The following is a 24,840-nucleotide window of genomic DNA, read 5'->3' on the forward strand; positions in this document are numbered from 1 at the left end:
TGACAAGACACCAGGAATATGCTTTGTGTGCTTTCTACACACTGACTAACAAATCTCCAAACACGATTTTGTATTTGTTAGTTTAATGATATGACTGTCTGAGGACATATTTCACCGTTGGACAAACAACGACTGATATTTGGCATTTGGATTAGTTTATGGGTATTGGTCATTAATGAGGAGGCAGAGGAGTAGCTTGTAGTAATCAGCCCCAGCCGAAGTTGAATCAAGTGACATCCCCTGAGGACATTTATGAGACTTCACACAGGGTAAAAGTTGTTTTCACTTTTTTTCACATATGCAATAGCGGAAAAACAGTAGAACTCACCTTTTTTCACCATATTTTTGAGTGTATGATTTGAAGGTTTTCAGAGGTGTTTAATTAAGTGGTGGTGGTGTGTTAACTTACAGTAGTTTAAGCTGTCAGTGATTGCATTGCACATTATGGTTGTGCTCTGTAAGTTAAAAACAGGTTACAGTTTATTGATTTGAGAGTCAGGAGATTGTGTTGACTTACAGTAGTTTATAAGCTGTCATTAACTGCATTGCACAGGTTGTGCTCTGTAAGTTAAAAACAGGTTACAGCTTTATTGTTGACTATGTAACTTGTACAGTTTTATTTAGTTATAACTTACACTGGGTTTGAAACTCAACAGGGTTTGTTGACTTACAGTAGTTTATAAGCTGTCATTAATTGTAGACGCATTGTACATTAGGCTACATGGTTGTGCTCTGTAATTGAAAAAAAGGTTACAGGTTTATTGTTGGTTCTGCAACGTCACAGTTTTACTTAGTTAACGTTACACTGGGTTTAAGAGTCTGGGGAGCGTGTTGACTTACAGTATTTATTAAGCCGTCAATAATTGCATTGCACATGACATGGTTGTAACAGTTACAGAATTCCTTATAGCTATGCAGTTTTATTAGCAACCTGGATTGAACGCAGCAGGTGATACAGCATTCGTAATAACCACGAGAGACTTGAGACTTGACTTGGACTCTAGCTCAAAGACTTGTGAGCATCTCTGATCCCCAGAGACCCCTCTATATGTCACACACACTATGTACATGTGTCTCTGCAGGTGTTATTGTGTACCTGGGTAAGGTCTATTTGTCCCATCATGCTATTGGATGGGTCTTTGGTTTGGTTCTTCTTCCTCAAGTCCTCCAGGGTCGCATCATGGCCACTCAACTCAGTTTGGATTTTCTGTTAAACATACACACACACACACGTCTTTAAATAAATGTCACATTAAAATAAATGACTTTTTTTTACTCAAATGAATACAATATTTGATCAAGTAAGTATAGAAATTCAGTAAACTGAACAAAGTCTGTTAGGAAAGTGAAACTAAAGCAAAAAAACTTTAATGATTGAGAGCGTACCTCTCACTGCTGACCACAAGGGGGCAGGAGGAATCAAGGAGAGAGGAGGGGGTGCTCAAAAGCTTTAATAACTTTTAGCCCTCTCTCTCTCTCTCACACACACACACACACACTCACTTGGTTTCTGTCACCGCTCTCCCTTTTTAAATACCAAGTGCCCTGTAATCAGATATGCTCATCCACACCACTCTAATCCAATCATTCTCTCATCCTCCAGTGTGTGTGAGGGCGAGAGAGAAATGTCATCCTTTGCACCGGTGGTCTACAGCGCACGCAGAGGTAATCTCTCCTTCCCCTCCCTATATATACACACACACACACACACACACACACACTCACTCTTTTATATTTCCATCAATCATTCTGTCCTTATGAGCCATTATTTCATGATCTATTGTCTGATTTGCCTGGTAGGTGTTTGTGTGTGTGTGTGAGTGTGTCTGTCAGAGAGAAAGAGGGACAAGGAGATATGTAGAATGAGTAGACGTTAGAAGGAGAGAGAAAAAGACAGAGACAGGGTGTATGTGTTTGAGTCCAAAGCAGCTCAAGGCATAATTAGGACCACAGAGAGAAAAAGAGCGTTTGCCATTCTCTCTTGGGTTCCTTTGCACGCTTTGCACGCACAAATACACACATCCACACACAGAATAAGTGTATTTCCAGTCTCCTTTCCTTCTCTTCTCTCTTCTATCTGTCCACACGGCTGTCTCTGTTGATGATTCAATGATTCAATCTGACAAGGCCACAGCGTTTCACAAGTCAACTGAATCAACCACTAAATCCTCCAATTATTGAAGTTAGCAACTATTTTTTCAAATACCGGCACTTTAGTCTAATCAATTCTGGTTTCACTGTCGAAACCAGACGGTTGATTGTGGTTTTAAACTATTCTTTATGGTCAGAACATTACAAACACTTAGTGCCAAACTGTTGATCATTTTCAAGTGCTGATTTATTTGTGATTCATAGGAACTAAATCGAACCTTAATTGAACATTTGCTATATTTCTATCGAGGAAAGTTCTATCGCTCTGATTATTGTTATCTTTTTATCACCCAGCCTTTTTTGCATCTAGTCGGGTCCGGTTAGTTGGCCCCACTGGTTGGGTACAGCAAAAGTAGTAGTGATATCAATTAGGTGTAAACAGAACAGAATTGATCCAGTTGTAATCAACAGGTGCAGTTATGCATAGATCTAGCCATATATCATGTCCATATTTCTCAGTTAGCTCAACAAGTTTTATTTGGAGAGTATGATCTTTGCAGACTGAACAGATTACAAAACCCTTTGGAAGAGACTCAAAATTTGAAAACAAGTGGTGTGGTTAGTTAAAACAAAATTAAAATATTGTCATCCGCTAAAAGAAGGTAGTAAAATAATATTTTAGATATTACGGCCCACCTTAAGTTCTTAAACGCAAACACAGATACACACTGATGGCTACCTGAGCCTCCTGCGGTATCTGCTGGGCATCGATGTGGTCAGTCAGGTAAGCAGCGAGGTGGCGGTCTGTGTTGGCCAGAGACTCCTGGAGCTGCCTCAGCACCTTGTCATTCTCCTGGGCCCACTGGACGCTCTTCTCCAGCTCCTTCTGCCTGAGTACCGCCTGGGGAAACAGGAAACACCTCATCAAAAAACATCCAAACACAAAAAATACAATATAAATAGAGGGAACAGCTTTCGGGAAACACATCAGTTGATGTTTGCATTCATACATTTAGTTTTCCAAGTCATGTATATAAAGTGAGAGTCAGATAAGCTGCATCTTTAAAAAATCCTCAGGGGGAGCTTGGTATATTTAATTCACATATTTAAAGCTGTTATCTTGTTTACTGTTTGTTTTTGCATTCAGTATATAAAAGGCCAGTGCTGAATAACATCACATCTACAATTGCGAGCACACACACACACACAGGCACACACACACAGCCTACTACATTTCAGAAGCTGAAATTAGACCAATAGAGTTAAAGATTATATTGACTTTGATCTAAATCAAGTGACGAGCCTTTCTTTTTATTTTTTACTGATGGTGTAAATTTTAAACAAGAACGTAACAAAACGTTCAACTATTTTCTATAAGTCTGGCATTTATTCTAGATTTTTTAACCCATGTGCAGTGCCAAATCAACAAACATGGATCCTACTAATATTATGTCTGTATCCAAGACCTGATATCTTCTTCTTCTGTGCCATAGAGCTCCAATGTTGTCCACAAACTATTAAAAACACATCAGTGAACCACACTATTGCACTGGGTAACATATTCATTCATTATCTTAAACACACACTGTGGTTTATTTTGACTCAGTCCCAAATACACTGTCCTGCTGCCCCATATACTCACTAGAGCACCAAATGTGGGTTCATCTGCCGCTTAAAATAGTCCCCAACATATGCACTATTTCCTCCTGTTTGAGTAACAACTGCTAAAAACTATATTGACCAGCTGTTTTAGGTAATTACTGAACTTACAACAACTATATATTTGTGAAGCAGTTATATATATAGTTTACATATTTAAAAGCTTGAACTGACATAGTGACTATTTTCAGGGCTAGCTGGTGAACTAATATAGCTGGTGCGCTAACACACTAGCCACCTGGGACCTGCTAGCACGAGTTAGTAACAATGGTTCTATTTTCTCTGTACTGTGTTGTTAAAACCGCCATGGCATTTTGTACCCAAGTACATAATTTCATTCAATATAGAGTTCAATTGAAGTAGGAAAAAGCTCTTCAGTGTCAGTTTGTGAGCTTGTTAGCTTAGTCGCTAGCAGGGCAATACATTCATATCGCTTCCCCATAATTGTCTACAAACTATTCCTCTTTTTGTGTATCAGTTTATACTCCAATTTGACAGAGAGATCAAATAAAAGTTAATGGCGCAACACAGTTAATAAGCTACGATAGCTTTCCTTCCAGCAAATGAATCCACTAAAATTTGAAAATTTTCATTCATTTAAAATGCTAGTATGACAAAGTTTTTACCTTTTAAAACTAAAAGCTGTTCACTTTCGAGCATGTGTAGGTAACAACGACTTAAATGCACAAAAACACATACACACAAGCCTCCTTATGTGTACCTACAAACAAGCACATACACAAGACAGAACTACATGTACACAGACACGCCCTCCACACACACTCCCCCTACATGTACCCTCTTGAAAGAAGGACTCCGGAGTTTCTCTTTCATGCCGTCTCTGAGTGACCGACCTCATCCAGGCCGCAGTTGTTACTAACCAAGCCGATAACCACTGATCTTCTGATGTGTCAGGTGCCTGGCATCTACTGAAGTGTTTCCTTTCTCCCTTTCCCCTGATAACTGGCTACAAGATTAACTAATAAATTGGCTTATTACATCATAAACCTGCGTTAGACATAGAGTGAGAGTGAATGTATGTTGTTCCAGGTGAGGATGCTAATCCCATAGAGAAGGATAATGCCTCTAAGTATAGCCCTGAGTCTGTGTAACCCTTGTGTCACACGCAGTGCTCTTCATGGGTTTTTTGTGCTTTCTCGCTCCCATGTCTTAGTTGATAATGTATGAAATGAGAATTTGAGTCAGATTAAATATTTAGAAAAACATTGATAACAACCTTCCCTGTGGCGATACTCCATTTCCCTGGCAATTGTCGGCTCATGAATACATATTCTCATTAAACACTCAGTTTTCCCCTTTTTATTTATTTCTCTCTTCCTCACACTCACACACACACACAAACACAGGCATGCAGTCACGAATGCAGTCATTGTGAACAAGAGAGATGGAGGATCACTGTTTGCTTAACTGCCTCGTGCTGGAAACGCCGTCGGCAAAGCACAAGCAGCGTTCTTCGCACCACACTTCCTCTTATTGGTTTTCAGCCGTTACAAGAAGCTGAAATTAAAATGGCAAACACGTTTCTTTGATCTGAAGAAGTGCAGAAGGAAATGTGAAACAACATTTCTTACATGCGCGGGCTGGCTTTATCTCAACACGAGTTTTAAAGTGGGACATTGATATAATGAGATTATATACTTATTCTACTGTCTCTGCAGTTACTTGAACCCCTGCACTCCTTAGAACTTGGCTCCATCTGATGCTTGAGAAGTGTTGGCATTCAGCTATTTGACTCTTGCACTTATAATACTTTTCTTTGGATAAGAAGTAGGAACAAGCAGATAAGACAGATTTCTTTGATGTGAATTATATCTACAATTTCTAGGTCATGTTGTAGAAGCAATCAAAAAAGATGGGGTGAGGCTTTAATCTGTTAAGGGTAACTGGTTCAATTCCCAACAATGTTTGCAAAGTAACGGACTAATATGTTATTTGATGATACTTTATTAAAGGTACCTTGTGTAGTTTATTTCTAATCAAAGTTATTTATAGTCTCAAAAAAATGTTGTTTAATGCATTTCAAAGCAACATTGAAATTTAAAACTTGCAATGTTTACTACTACTTGCTATGAGTCTTCGTCTTCTTTAAATGTTTTTGCCGTATTTGTTTGTTTCTTGACACAGCGGTGGAATAGCATAAAACCATGGCCAGAACTATGTATGTTTCACACGAGGAAGCACACAATACCAATAAGGAAGGACCCACTTTTAAAAACACTGCTTCATAGCACAACTAGTGGTAAAAACAACACAGGGTAGCTTTAAATCTCATGTTTTTCTCGTTGTGTTTCTTCCTGTTTAGAGCTAATTAAAACACAACTTGCAACAATGCATTTTTCTTGGAACAAAACAAACCCCAAAACAAAAATTTTTTATTTTATAGACTTTTTTTAAATCATCGGGTAACTACATAAGCATGGGGCTGGGTATTGAACCTTAAAACTTTTTTGGTACAAAGCACAATGCAGTACCGTCAAAAACTGTCAAGACAGCAAGATGTTTGACACCAGACATGTCTTGTCTAGTTTTAATCATGATTACTCATTCTTAGACGGAAAGTTACTGTTCTAAATTTGGAGAGTTAAAGATTATTGTTATTTTGGCAAACTTTGTATATGGCTGCTTGTGTTCTACAAAAAGCATTTCACGTTTGTTTTGTTGTCAGCACCAAAAAGGTGCACTAGTATTAAACATTTTACTTTTGTAAAAGAAAATGTTTGTACATAAGCAGCGTTTCAATGTTGAAAAATAGGAAATTTTCTTCCTGGGTTTATGTGACATACAACATACATGCATACATACTAACTTGATCAAGTCATTAGCCTCAGAGCTGAACCCTGTGCGTTGTACTGTGGCTGTCTGCTGCTCCTAAATAGTTAGGATGGATCAAATGCAGGGAACAAATTTCATCTCTGGAATTAATGAGGTACAAATTAGGTTCCCAATTTAGCTAGAATGTGGCTAAATAAGCCTTTTCACAGCGGACATTTCTACATTTTATAGCAGGAAAAGGAGTGGAACTATTAATAAAATGATTAAAGACTGTTTTCTATTCAAGTGTTTTGTAATGTTTTAAATGTTAATATATTTTTAATAACTCCTCATAGTAATGATTACAATACTTCAGTGTTATGAAAAGTAAGAGTAAACTGTTTACATTTTCAGAAAATGATTGCTTTCCTCTATGCCTTCATAGATAGATCCTTATAATTCCAAGCTGAGTTTTCAGTATATATCGGCACATGTGACACCTTTTCTCCATTTTAAATGTGTAAGATTTTGATATTATTACCATTCAGGGTGCCCGTATTTCATGAATAAAACAGATCTTCACTGCATGTCAGTTGTGCTATCTAGGGTGTTTTGAACCCCAAAACCACAAGGATCGCATGTAGACCTTTTAATACCTGGGTCAATGTCTAGTTTTCATCTGAAGTCACTGGACGGCTGAAAAATGACCCTAAAACCTGTCCACAAAACGATCCAAGAGATTTGACAGTGTGTTCTTCAAACGGCACTGATCAAGTTAGAAAGAGAAGATTTGAAAAAGAAAAAAGGCTTCCCTCGATGAAGTCCCCCTCAAGTCAGAAAACAAAAGGGAACAACATTAAGGCCATACTTTGCTCTCTGTGTGCTTTTGCTCCTCCATCTGTCTTTCCGGAGATACTCACAAACAACCGCGTCCTGTCTCTGAGCTTCTCGTCCCCTTTATAGATGACAAACAAACAGGGCTCAGAGCCGCCCGGCCTCACCTTGCATGCATACATGATGACATACACACTGAAACAAAGGACACCGGCTTCTGTACTGCTTTCAAACACACACGCACAGACAATGCACGCAATGACACTTCCTCCCAACAAATACAAAAAAAGCGCGAAATAGAAGAGACACACACACACACACACAGTCTCTGATGGGTAGACAAACAAAGGGAGGCTTATCAGGCTGCAAGGAGAACATTAATCTGGTGCTATTGTGAGGGAGGATCAACCCAGCGGGCAGTGTGTGTGTGTGTGTGTGTGTGTGTGTCTCACAAGAGGCTGAGAATGTATTGCTGCCACTGATCATGGCTGACGATGGTAAGATGCAAAGGAAGGAAGATATTGGGAGAAGAAGAGGTGGAGAAGGAGGAGGCAGAAGAGGGGCATAGAGAGGATGTGAGAGTGAAGTGGAGAAGGAGGAGGCAGAAGAGGGGCATAGAGAGGATGTGAGAGTGAAGTGGAGAAAAGGGAGGAAGAAAGTGGGGAAAAAAGGGGAGAATTAAAGGGAAAATGTTTGGAGTTAGAAAAGGGTGACAAAGAAGTGCAAGAAGAAAAAGAAAGATGTGATAAATTGAGCAAGGGTGGGATGAGACAAGTATAGCGGGAAAACAGTATGGAGAAGCGAGGGTTAAGGCTCGTGCAGACTGCACGACTTTCAGCGTTAGCAGATCGCCGTGCTGTTCACACTACACAACTTGCTGTCTTGTTACGGGAGTCTTGAAGTCATTGTGGCGTTCACACTACGTGACTGATAGTAAACAGGGGGTCACACACTACACGAGCTGACGACGACTGTGTCACCCGACGGCTGGTCTCCAAAACCACGAATCTGGGCGAAAGAATGGATCAGCACACACAGGTAGCAGGGATTGTCTGTGCTACAAAGAGAGCTGGAGGGGAGTAAAAAGTCTTTTGTAGAGAAAAAGTAGCTGCCTGCTCTCATTGGCTGGAGGTGGATGTCGAGTCGGCCGACTACTCCAGATATTTGCTATGCTAGATATCTTTCTGGCGTCTGCAATGTGTCAGGGAGCCGTTTTGATGCGTCGTTGAGTAGTTCACACACAACGACTGGCGGCCGATGATCAATCACTGATTTACTCCCGATCACAGCCCGACCGGCAAACCGGGCTTAAAATCTTGTAGTGTGAACTAGGCTTTTGGAGCAGGAAAAGAAAATTACAAGTAGCCTATATGGATGTGAATATAGCTGTAAATAAGGATTTTTCTCATTAACAATTAACCAAGCTATTTTCTTTAATAATTATTTGTTTGGTCTGTGAAAATAGTAGAACATTTTCTCAGAGCACAAGTTGACGTATCTAAATAGATTTTTTTGTTGGGTCGATAGAATTTCACTATTATATAGGAGATATTCACATTACAGAAGTATGAACCAGCAAAATGTTTGCTCAACCTTTTGGAAACGGACACGTATTTCCAGGATAAAACGCCTGAATGAATCACGAATAACCCTTCAACCATTTGGCCTAGATGCATAATTCTGGTCTCCTTTGATAGGTCAAAAGGAATTTGAATCAGTAACTAAATGAATCTATTTATTTATGATATTTTCATCATTGCCTGGTATAAAATCTATATTTTAATAGCAATATCACCATCATCCAACTACTTATAGTGCAACTGAATATGTTCTGATACACCTAGAATACAACTGTAACTGTAAATTCGATGAAAATAAACTAATACAACAGTTATTACACAATTTTTCAAAATTATACCAGGCGAATGTCCATGTTTTGGCCATATTTACTGTTTATATGTTCACTTTTGTTGTTTTCTTCAAACACTATTCTGTCCATACAACCGTGTTCCAAATAACATAAAGCTTCCTAAACATTGAAATATTAATAAAAACAGTGAATATTCATCAACATTCCTGTGACCAAAAGCACTCCCATTCTTTAAAGGCCTACAACTTGAGAACTGAAACTTAATTGGGCTCTTTGTCTTCGTCTTGAGCAGGCGAATTGTTTGATACATTGTATGTCTGTGTAGCTCCTACGCGTCGGCCAGTAGACGACGATAAAGACCGTTTGTTCCATAGAAAGACTTGAGAGAAACGAAACCTAAGAGCTCAGGGATTGCACAAACAACAGCTGTTTTTGGACTGAAAACGAGAAAAAGTAAGTCAGCGTTTGTAACTGTATATGTAAATTGGTGCACGTGTTGTATCCTGCTAATAACTGTTTTGTGATTTGAGTGATATGAGTTACACAGCTGATCAGAGCTGGAGCTGAGCTTTCTTTAGATCAGTTGGACTGTGGTGTAGGATGAGATGAGATATATGTGGATGGCAATAACTAAAGCCATGTACAATGATGTAAAGTTCATTTAGATGCTTGGTCTTTCATGTGTTTTGGTATGGATAAAAATGGTTGGTTTGAGATTCTTGTTGATCCTCCTAGCTTCACGGAGGTGGCATGTGGCATGCATAGGGTGACAAAATACTGGGATCAGACATGGATTTCTCATTTGCATTTTGCCCCGCCAATTACCACTCAATGTTTGTGATCGTCAACATCTCTCTTCAAAAGAAGTCATGCAAATATTTGTGAAAAAGTCAATTTAGTAAAACAGGTAAAGGTAATGAAGATAAATTCTTTATCCAATTAATGTGTGCCCTTGGCAAGCACTTGGTATGTATAACAAGTAGATTTTTATAGACTTATTCATTATAATATTATTCATTTATTCAAATTAAATAAGCTGGTAGTGACGTCACTCAGCTTCCACTTAATTTCACACAGTCACTAACTAACTAACTAGACAGTTGTAGCATTTCAGGCATAAAGTAGTTTAGCTCACAAGTGATTACACTCCAACATAATAAAACTTATGACACCATAAAATTTTAATTTCTTCTGAAAGATGTAATCAGTCTCCCTTTCACAGTGTAATGGAGCACCTTTTGATGATGTCACGCAGGAGCGTAAAAGAAACTATGATCAAGGTTTTATGAAATGGTGGAGATAAATTCAAACCAATTAAAGTAACTGTTCTTAAAGAATAGTTGTACTGTTTTCCACTGATGTTGAATGGTGGCTGCAGGTTTTTTATTTAGAAAAATTATGTTTTGTAAAAGAGCCTTATACCGATTGGGCCGTCCTTGGCTGAAGCAATAGTGTGAATTCCTGAACTGAAAAGGATTTAAATTAAAACCCCTGATGTTATATAAACTGCAGCAGCAGAGTAATGATTACAGTGTGAAATATTACTCAGATTTACCAGCTACATTCATCAGCAAATTGTATTTATATATATGACATGTAATTGTATTTCTAAGTGTATGTTTCGGCCTGTATCAGGACATATGTTATTTATTAGAGTTTTACAGACACAAAACAGAATCAAAGATGTAGAACTGCATTCTGATTGTTGTTAATGTGAATAGGTGAAAGCAGAAGGTTTGGGTATTAGAATCGGCTCCAAGTGCGTTTTGATTCTGCTTCTCGCTTCCTAACTTTTTGTCGTGCAGCAAGCATTTTATTTGTTACGCAGTATGTTAAAAAAGCATGAGAACAGAGTTTGTCTTAACTTCACTTAAAAAAAACTGCAACACCTGCAGTAAGGAGATTTGGTGTGAGGGAAGAAGTTTCTCCAATATGTAGAAGCATTTACTTCAACATGGCGTGAATTACTTATCACTTATATGCGTGCTGTATATTTCTGTATGTATGAGTGTACCGTGTGTCTTACTCTCGCCATAAGTTCATCCCATCGTGTGTTGAAAGCGTCCAGTTTTTGCTGTATCAGTTCATCCAGAACGCCTCCGTCCATAAGCGTCTGGGCCAGCTCCCGAATCTGGTTCCTGTTGTCCTCTGGGTGCCGCAAAAGAACCTCTAGACTCTGTACACACACACACAAATGCACAAAATATCACCAATCACATTTTGACAGAGTTGTATTCTTTATGGCCCGAATCCGACATCCTCCACTACCATCACATAAAAACCACTTTGAAAGTTAGCTTATATGAAATGATATGCCTTCAGTGGGAGTGACACTGCAATACTGCCTTTTGCATATAAACTGATTTTGTTTTGTTTGAAGGTAACTCATGATAGGAGTAGGAGAAGCATATTGAAAATTATGCAAGATAAGAGTGTTAGATGATGACATGTTGAGGCTAAAAGAGGTCGATTAGTCCTTGTTCACCTGACCTCGGTGCTTAACAGCTTTTCACATCTCCTGAATTCCCCAAAAGGGTCTCTTTGGCTGATGCCGGCAGAGCATTTAGCATCGTAAAACACAGCTGAGTGGGCAGTTATTTGCATTTTTGCTGTTCTTTGCTAACTTAAATGAAAGAATGCATCCTTGTCTAAAGGCTTTAAGCGTTCTGCATTGTTTAAGCTCACAAAATCCCTCAATGTAACATCTAAGGCAATCTGAAAAAGCCCATTTTAAGCAAATTAACAAATTAGGGTTAACACATAAGCCTCTTCTTCACTTGATTTCCTAAGGAAGGCCAGAAATCCCCATTGTCTCAGATTACAAGATTCAATGTAAATTCCATAGGATTAACTATAAAAAAAATTGTTTTTCTGTGTTTAAGGCCTGTCTCACATACACACAAATATATAATCTCTTTCACATTTTCCTTCAGCAGATGAAAATCACCAAGTACCTCACATCACATCTTTCCTCTGAACGATGTATCAGGGACACAGGAGTGAAACTAAACTCCAAACCTCAGAGATTCAGGTGAGAGGTGAACACAGAGAGACATTTAGAAACAGCAGGTCAAGCTTTCTGCCTAGTCTCCAGCACAGACACAGACATGTTCAGCCAATCAGTTTCGCACAAAACACAGCTTTTGTTTGTGGGAGGTCGACCGCAGTCGGCCCAGTAACAAAACCGCAACGGCATTGCTCAGCACTGCTATCTCCTGCTGTGAGCGGTTGAAGCGCATCTGATCACTGCTTGGTGTGGCTCTGCATGATAGAAGGAGGCAAAACCGAGCCGAGATTTCTAAATATTGGGGGGAGCCACGTGAGAACTTGGCTTCCTTGAAAAGGGCTGGGAGCTCTAAAATATCATAATTTTTGGTGCTGATGTTTTTCTTCTGTGAATAATTTTCCTGTTTCTTTGTTGTTCCAGGTTAAATATTCTCTGTATGAATTCAAATGTATAGATAGTTTATGTTTGCATGTATAAACCAATAAACCCTCTCCTCCTCCTCTTCATACTCACATCCAGGGCCTCCTGCAGCTCCTCTGCTCTTCCCTGGAGATTTTCCGTCTCGTCCAGTTTCTGCTCCAGCTGGTCCAGAAAGGCGTTCTCCTGCTCCAGGTAGGAGAGCAACTCACACCAACACGCCCATACCTCCTGCAGAACACACACATACACACACACACACAAAAACATCCGGAGGCACAGAAAGAAACAAAGAAAGAGACAGATTGAAAGGATTAGTAAAAGGATTGACAGGAGAAAATATGATACACCCTAATTATTTTGACATTTTATGTGTTAGCAGGAACAACTGTGGTCGGAGAGCAGCAGAAAGAGATGAATAGTGAAAGAGAGCGAGTGTTTAACCCATAATGTTGAATTACCAACAATACCAAGACGCAGAGGTAATTATTTCTCAAGAACCTGAGGCAGAGAGGAGAGCGGGAAGAGAGATTCACATCGAGGGAGGACGGAGAGAAGAAGAAGGGAAGAAAGGAGTGAGGTGAGGTAGACATCTACAGATACCATTGCAACTTTCTCGTGGTGTATTTTTATATTCGCGTATTCTGCATTAGTGCAGGCCGTCACATCAACATCTGTTCAACATCAGTAAGTCTGATGAGTTTGTTTCCATCCGCAAATTAGCAACAGTTGGCTGAAGCGATTGAACCGGCTTCCTTAATGTAAAATGAAACTCAATCAGGAAATTTGTTAAAAAGAACAAAATTAACTCTGAGCAGATTTCACACAAAGAAACAAATCGTTTTAAAACGGGTTTGACAATATTGTACTGCAACAACTAATGGTAGAAAGACAATGTCGGTGCAGCACGTAGTTTATAGCATCAACAAGTGGACAGGCATTTTAAAGCTTCGAGGTCCTGTCTCATGTGCTCACGCTGCCCAAACAAGAGAAGCAAAAGCTACTCCTAGGATATATCAGCTTTCCACACATATCCACATTTCAGCACTGACATTGCTCAAAAAGAATGACAGAGCGCACAAAAGCCACAATTTGTGTGTTGAGGAGAAGCACACACAGAGCAGTCTACATCTCCTTTCTGCAGAAATTCTGATGCCCACAACAGTTTGTATGCAGGATCCTTTCTTATGAGTTTACTAAATACCTGCAGTCATCACTCAGCAGCAGGAAGGATATGTGCATGTCCAAATTAAGAGAGGCACTGGTTGCATTTTATACACATGGCAGACCAGCAGTCACTTAATCTCCTGACACCGCGGTGGGATTTAAAGGTTATTGAGCTTTAGTGTTTTTCTACACGTCAGACAGGTAAGATGTTGCTCACAGATTCCAGGTTTATCCAGTATTTTCTCACTTCCCTTGATCCAGCCACGCAGATGGTTTTAGTTTTCAGATATCCGTCTCTCAGATTTCTGCCTCCAAACCACAAAACACACTGTCTACACTTTTCATAGGGACGATCTTCTACTGAATAATGGATGCCCTACATGTATTTCTTCAGCTTGTATCTCCATCACTTTTTAATCACATCATTACTCAATAAACCTCCAGATTGAACATTAAACATTAAAAGGTCTTGTGTTCATTAAAACGGACTTGTTTTTGATTAAGCTTACAGTTTGAAGGTAACATCTAAAATGCAGGACAAGAGCCTGAAATGGAGCTTGGCTAACCTCGCCTCACCTTGGCTCATCTATAATGTACTGTATAGACCCCTTGAAAACACTCACACACACACTAAATGTGCAGCAACATGCCCTCTGGAGCTGGCACTGATGTATATGAGCTCTACGGCTTTACCAAGCATCTAAGTGAGATTTTACCTTGGGCACTTACACTATATTCCCAAAAGTTTTGGGTCACCTGCCTTTACATGCACATGGTTAATGACATCCCATTCTTAATCCGTAGGGTTTAATATGGGATTGGCCCACCCTTTGCAGCTATAACAGCTTTAACTCCTCTGTGAAGGCTTTCCACAAGGTTTAGGAGTGTGTTCATGGGAATTTTTGACCATTCTTCCAGAAGTGCATTTGTGAGGTCAGGTACAGATGTTTGACGAGAAGACCTGGCTCGCAATCTCCCCTCTAATTCATCCCAAAGCTGTTCTATCGGGTTGGGGTCAGGAATCTGTGCAGGCCAGTCAAGTTCTCCACACCAAACTCGCTCATCCATGTCTTTATGGACCTTGCTTGCTTACCTGTCATGTTGGAGCCAAGCCCAACCCCTGAAAAACAAACCCACACCATAACCCAACCTCCACCAAACTTTACACTTGGCACAATGCAGTCAGGCAAGTACCGTTCTTCTGGCAACCACCAAACCCGGACTCATCCATCGGATTGCCAGAGAGAGAAGCGTGGTTTGCACTAGGCAATAGCGACCTATTCTTTCATTCTTCTTAACGTTTTGAATTCAATGATTCGGAGGGGTGTCCTAATACTTTTGGCAATATTGTGTATACATGAACCCCCTCCCTCCTCTCTTCCATGCCGTCTTAAAAGTTTCAAGAGCATTCTGTCTTTACACTTTCAAATGATCGCACAGAAGATAGAAACAGGAGACAGAAAAAGTTCGTACCTCCAGAGTTTTACATTTCCCATCCAGCCGGCTACACAGGCGCTGATAGTTGGCCGTCAGCACGTCCAATTCAGACCGCAAGGCATCATGGGCTGTGGGGGGAGCCTTGGCGATGAAACTGTTCACACTGTCGGTCAGGAGTTTGACCTTTAGCTCCTTGGAGTGGACCTCTTCCTGGGCCCTCTAATAGAGAGACAGACAAAGAGAAATTAATAAGTGATGCCTCCAACTGGGCTCTCTCAAGTGTTAGTGTATGAGACAATGGGGGTGAAAATACTCATTTCTTTATTAAACAAGAGTAGTAAAGCTCTAACGTAACAAGACTTAGTGTATTCAGTCAATACGTGATAGGAGGAGGGGCGATTGCATACAAAGAGAATGAAAAGATGTGACATTTCGCCTAGGGCGGTGCGAACTTCAGTTAAAATTTGCGCTTATTCCGGGTTTTCTGAATCTGCTTCATGAAGACAGACAAGAGGGAAAAGGAGAGAGAGACTGGAGGCAAGTAACAGAAAGAACTGGAGTTTCTGAGTTCAGTCAGAGGCTGAGCTGAACACAGACACACAGGCACACATCCGCACACACTTTCAGTGTGTCCGTTGCTAGCTATAGCTCACAGCTAATGTCTGTACAATCTGATACACATTGGCTGTTTGGGGAGTATTTACACAAACAGTCCAGCGGTCAAATTTCTGTCTGAACACATTAAAGAGTCTACAGCCATGCATGCTGCTCTGCAAGGCTGTACTTTAAAGGCAGAGATACCTCAAACTGGGGGCCGTAGAGCCACTTAAGGGGAGTTGTGGATGTTGAGTAGACCTAAAGTTGCACGGATATGAAGTGAGATAAACAAATAAAAGTGCTCTGATGCTAGCAAGGCTACTTTGCTTACCTGAACACCTGTATTGTCATTGATAAAAATCTCAAACTTTTTTTGGCTTCTGAAGGGGGCGTGACAGGAAAAGTTTAAGAACTACTTAGGCACAGCTGTGCTATTGAAAGCATGGGTTGCAGAGCATTTAACACAAGTGCAGAATCCGAGGACAGATTTCAGTGTCAGCTGCTTACAATATTCTCAAAGTAGAGACATCTGTTTCAGTTGTGTCTGCACATTCACTTGTGTGATTATTGAGAGGTCCAAAACCTTTGACTCTATAATCAGCAGAAACGCACATGTAAAAGACAGTGGTTATCTACAATATGTGAAAGAATTAAAGAAGAAAGGGTAAAAAAAATACAGATGTGATGTCTATAAAGGAAAAAATGGTTGTCTCCAGTAAGGAGTTTTTTGTTGCAGTGTCTTCTTCATTTGTTAGTATGTGATTTTGTCGATTGTAGGAAGAATTGAGAGGAAAAAAATAACATCTCTTGGCATGCTTTTGCTGTTTTAATAAACTGGAGCACAATGTTGGTGTTTGTGTCTCCTCGCCTTCTGCAGTCGAGAGGAGCAACCAGCCATGGAACATTACAAAGATGGGACCAAGTCATTGTTTTACAAGTCCCAAGTCAAGGCCAGTCAAGACAGGCAAGTCCGAGTCAAGTCGATGAAACTCTTAAAAGTCGTCTGAACAGTGAGACACAAGAGAGACAGACGGCAAGAGATAAAGAGCAAAAGAAGGGAGGGCGAGAAGACGACCAAAAAAGAGGGCTTAATGGATGGAGGGATGGCTGCACGAAAAATAAATCAATGTATCTTCTGTTGACAAAGCCACTGAGTGTGAAAAAACAGGGAGAGACAGAGTGAAAAAGTAAGCCAACGAATCAATGAATGAAGGAGTGTAACTAATACCTTCCGAAGCGAGGGAGGAGGGAGAGAGGGAGCAGTAGACGTGGGGGATTAGGAGAATAAATGAGTGATCCACGAATGAAGTTTCCTTTAAGCTCGGAGCAGAAAGACGGAGTAGAGGAGAGGAAAAGGAGGTGAAAGGAGGGAGGAGAAGATTAGCAAGAGCAAGCAGAGCGAAATCAATTTTTAATTTTGTAAAGTCAAGTAAACTTTTTTTCGTGGGGAGGGGTGACTGGAAGGGGACTACTACTGCCAAGGCTTTGGGGTATATCACAAAGCAAACAATGTCATAAATTTACATCACAAATACTTTGCATTAAAGTTATGAAAGTGAAAAAAGCATGGGGCCAACTAGGAGAATCGATGCAGTTTGATATAAAAAACTGAGGAATGAAGGGAATGAGAGAGGTGGTTTGAAAAAGAAAAAAAACACAAAGCTGTGAGCGAGAGGACGAGAAGAAGATAAAGAGAGAGGAAAGAAAGAAAGAACGAGAGAGAGAGCAGGTTTTTAACTTCAACAATGAAAAGAGAGGCGGGCAGACGGAGACGTTATCGACCTGGAATTAACCAGGATCAAAACAGAGTGACAGAGAAAAGAGAAAGAACAGATGAAGCAGCTGCACAAAGCCGGTCAGATCTGGGCCTCCACTGTGAATATTGAGAGGGCCAAGATCATGAGTTTCCTTTAAAAAAAAAAAACTACAGGTGTCAGAGAAAACCACACACATAACCCTAAGAGACAAGCAATTACATGGTGGCAAGAAAAAACTCATTTCTAATCCCTGAAATCTACAGACCGATCCAAACCTGCCAGACCTTAACAATATTCAAAACCACAAGGAACTTTATGAAAATTATCAAGATAGTGAGGAGTGAAGCAAGACCCTCCTCAAGGTTGTTAATGTGTTCTTTGAAGATGTCAAAATATATAACAATGTTAAATTCTTACAACTTCTCCACCTAAAATTTTGTATTGGGTATTTTTTTCCCGTCTCTTATGCATTCATGTTTTTTTAGCAAAAACTCAGCTGACTTCTCATTTGGTCAATTTAACAAAATATAAAGCTTCAAAGAACTCAAAATACAAGAATAATTATCATAGGTGCCTATAAAAATATATAAATGTTTAGTGATAATTACTCAAAATATTATTATAGATTCAAATCCAGGTTGAAAAAATATTGTTTCACTTTGTATACACACAAATAATGCATTCAAACATAAAAAAATAAACCTATGATACAGTCTGTTTACATGAAAAGTGATTCTATTTGAACTAGTTTTGTGCCTGTGTCATTCAAAGTATATGTATGCATGTAAATCACTGAAAAGATTAATAATTCACAGTTTCAACAAAATGTAATAGTCAGCGACTGTAATTTAAAGACGTTACTCTGATACACCAATTTAAACCCTAATATCTTGATAGAACTTGTAATAAAAACCTTATCCAGAGACAAAACTGTTGTCCCTTGCAAATGGAAAAGTGCACATTTATGAACCATGGTACAAGTGAAAGTTGTCTTTTTTTAAATTTATTAGTATATTTAGTATTTTGCAGAGAAAGGCTGAAGTGAATTGAATCAATTTAACAATATGATAGTGATGTGTGCAGGCCCCTTGACAAACCGAAAAAGAATCTGATACAGTTCTCACAGTCACAGTGCACGGCCTCACACTGAAAACTTTAGGTAACCAAAATGGCTAAAGAAAATAGACTCTACATTAAACCCTGGAAATCTACTAAAAAAAGCTCAGTAAGTAAACATTAATAATATTAAGTCATCAACAGACCATACCAAGTGAAATTAGAATGAGCACCTTCAAAATCAGATGATTTTCTAGGGAGGGCAATGTTGATCGGCCTGACGACCACAAAGATGGTGGTTTGCCATGAAATTTGGTACAGACGTTCAAGATCCCCTTAGAATGAATCCTAATGAATGAATGGTTATAGACTACCCTGACCTTTCCGCTGGCGCCACCATGAGGTGAAATATCTAGACAACCACTGGGTGGACTGCTCTGGAATTTGTTTCACTCATTCACAGTCACCAGAAGATAAGTTGTAACAACACTGATTGTTTGACCTTTCCTTTAGCACCATCATCAGGTCAAAAATTTGGTTTTCCATGTCATTACACCAAACTGACACAGTGAATATAGTAACTGTTACACCTGCTTAACAATTACATGTTAGCATTATCATCATGAACATGTTAGCATTTACCTCAAGAGCCAGTAGCATTGTTGTAGACTCTAAGTAGTGTTTCTTCCATGTTTCCAACTATTACATTTACATAAACTAATTAAATTACATATAAATAATAGTTGTTGCATCGTTAAGTGATGTAAAGTGAAGTAATGTGCAAACCAATGTTGTCTTCTTTCCTTCCCGTTCTCTATCAAAAAACTAAACGTACAACCTGCTTTATCAGCACTTTACTTCATCATGTTCATGTTAATAAAGCAAATTGTGAATTGATTTCCATCCCTGCCTCCCTCTCTTTCTCAATCCCGTACTTGCACACACCCTCAGATCCTCCACAGCCTTCTATGTCTGCTTTACACACACACCTTGAGCTCCTCCACGGCCTTCCGTAGCTCTTCAGGCGTCTTGTATGTGAAGTCTCTCTCCAGGTAGTCTTCCTCGGCCTGGTTGATCCACTCCTGCATCTCCTGCATCTCCTTCCTCAGAGCCATGGTCTTATCAAGGCCGCCTTTCAGAGCAGACTTCTTAGCATACGCCTAGACAGAGAACAACACACCATAACACAAATTATATGGCCCTGTGAAAGTGGGAAAACACATGCTCTGGATGAAGGTTACACACCTGTTTGCAGACGTTCTCCCACTGGGCGTTGAGTTCATCCAGTTCTTTCTGGATGTGGATAGCAAACGGCGGCTCGGCCTCTTTCTTTAGGTACAATCCCACTTCATTGATGCCGTTGACGCTGGGTTGGATGGTGTGGATGTCATTCACCAGAGCCTGGCCAGTCAGAGAGCAAGACGGCGGTTACGCAGGTGAATTATGACTGTACATATTTCAGAGTGGATGATTTTGGTGTTAATGAGAACTCTTTTGTTGGGCATTTTTTTTATTTCATTTTCTTTACAAGCAGTCATGAAAAAGGTGTTTATCTGCTCATTTTCAAGTTTCTATCCATTTCCTTGAAGGATGTTTTATTCTCTTGGATATTTTATGAACTATAAGGGTTACATTATGAATTCTCTGGGCCCTTTTTTCCCCAAGAACATTTAATTTTATCTACTCTGTGCAAACCATTCTCAGCCTTTTATCAACCTGCCCTCTTTCGAGCATTTTGAGAATTGAGAACTGCTGTATTGATAACTTTCTTTTTTAGAAAATAAATGCTGGTGAAAAATACAAGCTATAAAGGCCATTTCAAGCAATAGTTTAGTCCACAGTAAAGTCAGGGTACATGGTTTCCTCACCGTGCACTGCTCTAACTGTTTTTCCAGAGCTTCAGAGTCTCCCAGCGCTGGCCATTCCTCGTTTAGGAACACATCCACATCTGCCATCCACTTCTTCAAAGTCTTTACATCATTCTAGGGGGAGAGACAAGAAGGGGTAAAAAAAAAAGGGGGAATAATGCTCTCTGACAGCTCTGTCAGAGGTGTGTCAAGCAGGATACAAACTCTTTTAATGTCATTCAGATTTTTTCAAAGTAAAAGCTCAGTTCAACTCCAATACTGAATTACAGTAAACAAGCTTCTCGCACTTTTATTTTGTAGGCAAAACCACTAAAGAGGAAGTGATTATGTGAGTAACTGTTGCTGTCAAGACTGAGATCTATTTCAGCACCGCTATCAAAGTATTTATTTATTTATATTTTTTGCCACCAGCAGATCAAGTCAAATTCTTGTACTACTTGGTTTTAAAACTTAACTCCTGAGCAACAGTAATGCCTGAAATCAGTCTCACCTCAAACTGCATCAGTTTGGCCATGAGCTCCTGGATTCTCTGAGCATTGTCTGTCAGAGTGGTGCCGAGTCGTCTCCAACGCGCCATGACTGCGTCCATCTCAATGCGATACCTACAGAAAAAAACAGAAGCTTATTGACTTGTGACATGATATCTTCACCGACGCATTACTAATGCAGACTTCCTGTTTAGACCATTCCGTGTGCATTTTTTGCAGTCTCTTGTTACAGTGGCCTTACGAACAACTGGAGACATGTTGCAGAATTTGCCATATATTTTTAAAAACAAGTTTGTTACACAATAATTAGGAATTACTAAGTTACCTAAATATTACTAAATATCAACTATAAACAATTATACTTAGTGGTTCCAAACTATTGGGTCACAAGCCAGTTGGTAAACTTTGTCCCAACAAAAAAAGACTTAACTTTGAAATGTAGTGATTTAGTTGTGTTTGTGTCAGAGACAGGAGGAGTACAGGTGAATACAGTGACAGAATATATTTTGTTTATATTTATTTTTTTTGCTTTGCCGGTACGTCAGCACTACAGATGCCGGTAAATCCCTGTTTTTTGTTTGTGTATGTGTGCCATGTCTGCGAAGGCACAATGTGCCCAAGTACCCAAGAAAAAAAATCTCCTTGGAGACAATAAAGTTCATCTAATCTAAAAAGTAGTGGCTTGGGTCAACACCTGTTTTGCCCTGTTGTTTTTATCCAGCCTGTTTACACGTTATGCTGTAAAACAGTAGTCTGAAAGGGCCCAATTAGTTGTAAAAACTGTTGCAATGCTTTTAAAAGGAAAGCTTCACATTTTCAAAGTCTTGCTTTAAACAATAGTCAGGTGTCCACATAAACAATGAATCAGTTTTTGCATGCTGAAATCATTCCTCCAGTTCATTCTGGCCATTAGAGATGTAAGTGATGACAAAATCATGGTTTAGCTGGAGCTAATAAGAGACTGCAGTAATCTGTTAAATAAAGCGGTATGTTCCAAAGTTAGTCATTTTAGAAAAAAAGACCCAATCTGTGTTATTATCCCACCACTGTAGCTCATAACAGAAACAATGTCTGGGGAAACAACAACAGGGAATCTGTTACTAAAAAGACAAACTTTCTCTGAACATTTTAAACAGTTTCATGAAAAATATGAGCCTTTCCTTTAATGTTTTGTTTAAAGTTGTTTTAAACCCTAATTGCACTCTCTTGCTGCAATGCTTCTTATTACTGAGCTTTAAGCCACAGTTTTACATTTGTTATTGTAATTTTTATTTTGTCAAATCAGGTCAAAGGGCAGCACAGTGGTGAGCACTGTCTCCTCATAGTGAGCAGGTCCTTGGTTGGAATACAGTGGCAGGCCGTCAGCCTACATCTGGTTTAATTCCTTCTTTCATTGAATTACACTGCACTCTTTTATTTTCCATGTCTCACTTCTGGCTGATGTCTGACGGCGCTTTCTGGAAGACCTGCTCCACAGCCGAGGTCAGGTAGTCCACCTCCCCCTGGTGCTCAGCCAGAGCCACCTGGAGGGCCTAGAGGGGAGAGAGAGAGAGAGAGAGATTGTGTGGTTCATATAGCAGACTTATGCCCGTCTTTTCTGTGCTCATCCAGGAAAGTTAAACAGAAACTAAACTGTAAATGAAGAAAATGGTTGGGGGAAAGTATAAAGAATATCAGAATATCAGAAGAGCTCTTAGGTCCAAAAAAAAAAATACATAAATACAAAGTAGAAGCTTTGCATGCAATGGGAGGAGATCCGGATGAAAGTTATGTTGGTTTTAAGTGCCTTTGAAAAAGGTAGTTCCTGTTTACAAGGCAACAATCACTGGAATACTCTGATACTAAAGAAAGTGTCTGAATATGATCACTAGGCTGAGATCTGAAGTCATGAGAAGTGCCTTTGTTATGTAATTTCAAAAAGGCTTTTTAGGCATTTATTCATGATGGACATTGGATAGCCTGACATCCAGAGAAAACGTGAGTTCTGCTGATTGAAGCTGTGTTTTTATTATGTCTGTGTTTTTAATTTGACCGAGATATGATTCTGAGAAGAAGTCGGATGCTGTTGCTTTCTGTTCAGGGCACATTGTCTGTTCATATCTGTGTAGTTAATCTCTAATACATAGAATTTCTTGCAAAAACAAAATACAAAAAATATATGTATGGACACAGATACACAATATAAAATACATGCATTTTTGTAAATCAGTGGATTGATTATAATTTGCCTGTTTTTGAGTGTGTGTATGTGAGGATCTATGAAAATTCAAACAACTGATCCACTGCTGACATTTAGGTGTTGTTTAAAAATAATCATAAAATCGCTCTTAAACATATTCCATCATTAAATTCTAATAAAATAATCTCTAATTATAAAGGTAATACATGTACTTTATACATTTATTCATTTAGCTGACACTTTTATCCAGAGCGACTTACAATTGCTATACATGTCAGAGGTCGCACGCCTCTGGAGCAACTAGGGGTTAAGTGTCTTGCTCAGGGAGCACACACCAAAGGCATGTGTCTTATCCATTGCGCCATCACCACATGTTTACCAGGCCTCATACTGAGGAAAGAGTTGCCCAGCGCTCCACAAATCACTCCGCACGCTAGCATTTTCTTGACACACTTCATCAACAATTATCTGTAGAAACGCAGCAGAAAAACACGGCTCACATCTACATCTGATTTATCCAATAACCATCTATCATGTGTGCTCCCGTCTTCATAAAATGCCATGGAGCTTAAATGCTTTGGGCAAAAAGTTATTTAACAGCTTGTCTGTTACATTACACAGCAGTGTGCACAGTGAGATGAGAGAGAGGTTATGAGCCGCCACAAGACTCGGCTGCCACGGTTAACATTCGGTAATGGAAGCCTTTTCGCTGTATTTTGCTTACCCTGCTGTGTAGGATGAATTACAAGTGGATAGGTGAGGGAATTCCTGGTGAACTTTTGGCGGGTTGCGGTGGAAGATTGTGGGGAAGAAAGCCTCGTTCACACCAAGGTGGCTCAGAGGCTTAGTTTAGCTTAGTTCAAGCACAGCCCCAGGACAGGACATCAGTCAGTTACTATGGCTTACCCACAATCCTTCTGCTGCAACACTGAATCCCAAGCAGCAAGGCATTAGGAAGTTTGTGTGCTTTTCCTTTTCTTTCTTCCCAATGCTATTTATTTAGCTCCACTGGAGAGCAAGGAATCACATGGACAAGCCTCCGACTCTTTCTGACTCAAGTAAGTCCCACTTTCACTAGAGATGAGTGAGCTCCCTTATTAGAGATCCACAGAAAAGCAAAGAGGTAATACTTCACAGATAACAACAGTAATCCCTGTGACCTCTTTGAACCTATGATCACCTGTTGATGGACAGCCTTCCTCCTAAATGGTTGGGAAATATGATGAAATACAGTCGACAGAGATAAAACACGTTGTCCCACCTTCGAAAATGACCTTTACAGCACAAGCCTTTTCTGATCTGGTGCCCCTATTGACAGGAGAGCGTGGTTTGCCAGTGCCTCCTAAAATAATTACAAATGCTGCACCACTATTGTTCTTGAGACAAAAACTAATTGGTTTAGGTTGGGTAAAGATTAAGTTGGGAAAATGACATTCCTACCCCCCTCACAGCTATGTCAGATCTCTCCTATGGATCTTATATTGCATTTCTGTCGATAGATCCTCAGAAATAGTTAAATACTTTAACTGACTTTTGTTGCACTAAACACTATAAATGGATACCAGAATCAACAATAGTATATTAACGTGACTGTGATTGTACTAACTGAAAGAGTGGATTTATTGTTAAGTGACTCATTAA

General features: G+C 39.6%; 1 protein-coding gene across 11 annotated transcripts in view; it reads right to left on the reverse strand.

The window, feature by feature from the left end:
* The window catches only part of dmd (dystrophin), a 343,068-nt gene that overhangs the window by 106,463 nt on the left and 211,765 nt on the right, over nt 1-24,840 (reverse strand). For all 11 annotated transcript variants that reach the window (XM_038716227.1, XM_038716250.1, XM_038716303.1 and 8 more), the window contains 10 exons: nt 22,452-22,552; nt 21,023-21,134; nt 20,533-20,646; nt 19,910-20,065; nt 19,654-19,824; nt 15,291-15,473; nt 12,747-12,881; nt 11,253-11,402; nt 2,831-2,992; nt 1,097-1,207 (listed from right to left, as the gene is read on the reverse strand). In XM_038716227.1, coding sequence (XP_038572155.1) covers nt 1,097-1,207; nt 2,831-2,992; nt 11,253-11,402; nt 12,747-12,881; nt 15,291-15,473; nt 19,654-19,824; nt 19,910-20,065; nt 20,533-20,646; nt 21,023-21,134; nt 22,452-22,552 — 1,395 coding nt within the window. The remainder of the gene's footprint in view (nt 1-1,096; nt 1,208-2,830; nt 2,993-11,252; nt 11,403-12,746; nt 12,882-15,290; nt 15,474-19,653; nt 19,825-19,909; nt 20,066-20,532; nt 20,647-21,022; nt 21,135-22,451; nt 22,553-24,840) is intronic.

The sequence above is a fragment of the Micropterus salmoides genome, unplaced genomic scaffold (assembly GCF_014851395.1).
Source record: "Micropterus salmoides isolate LMB-PRFRI ecotype aquatic unplaced genomic scaffold, ASM1485139v1 Ms_hic_scaffold_1, whole genome shotgun sequence".
Lineage (NCBI taxonomy): Eukaryota > Metazoa > Chordata > Actinopteri > Centrarchiformes > Centrarchidae > Micropterus > Micropterus salmoides.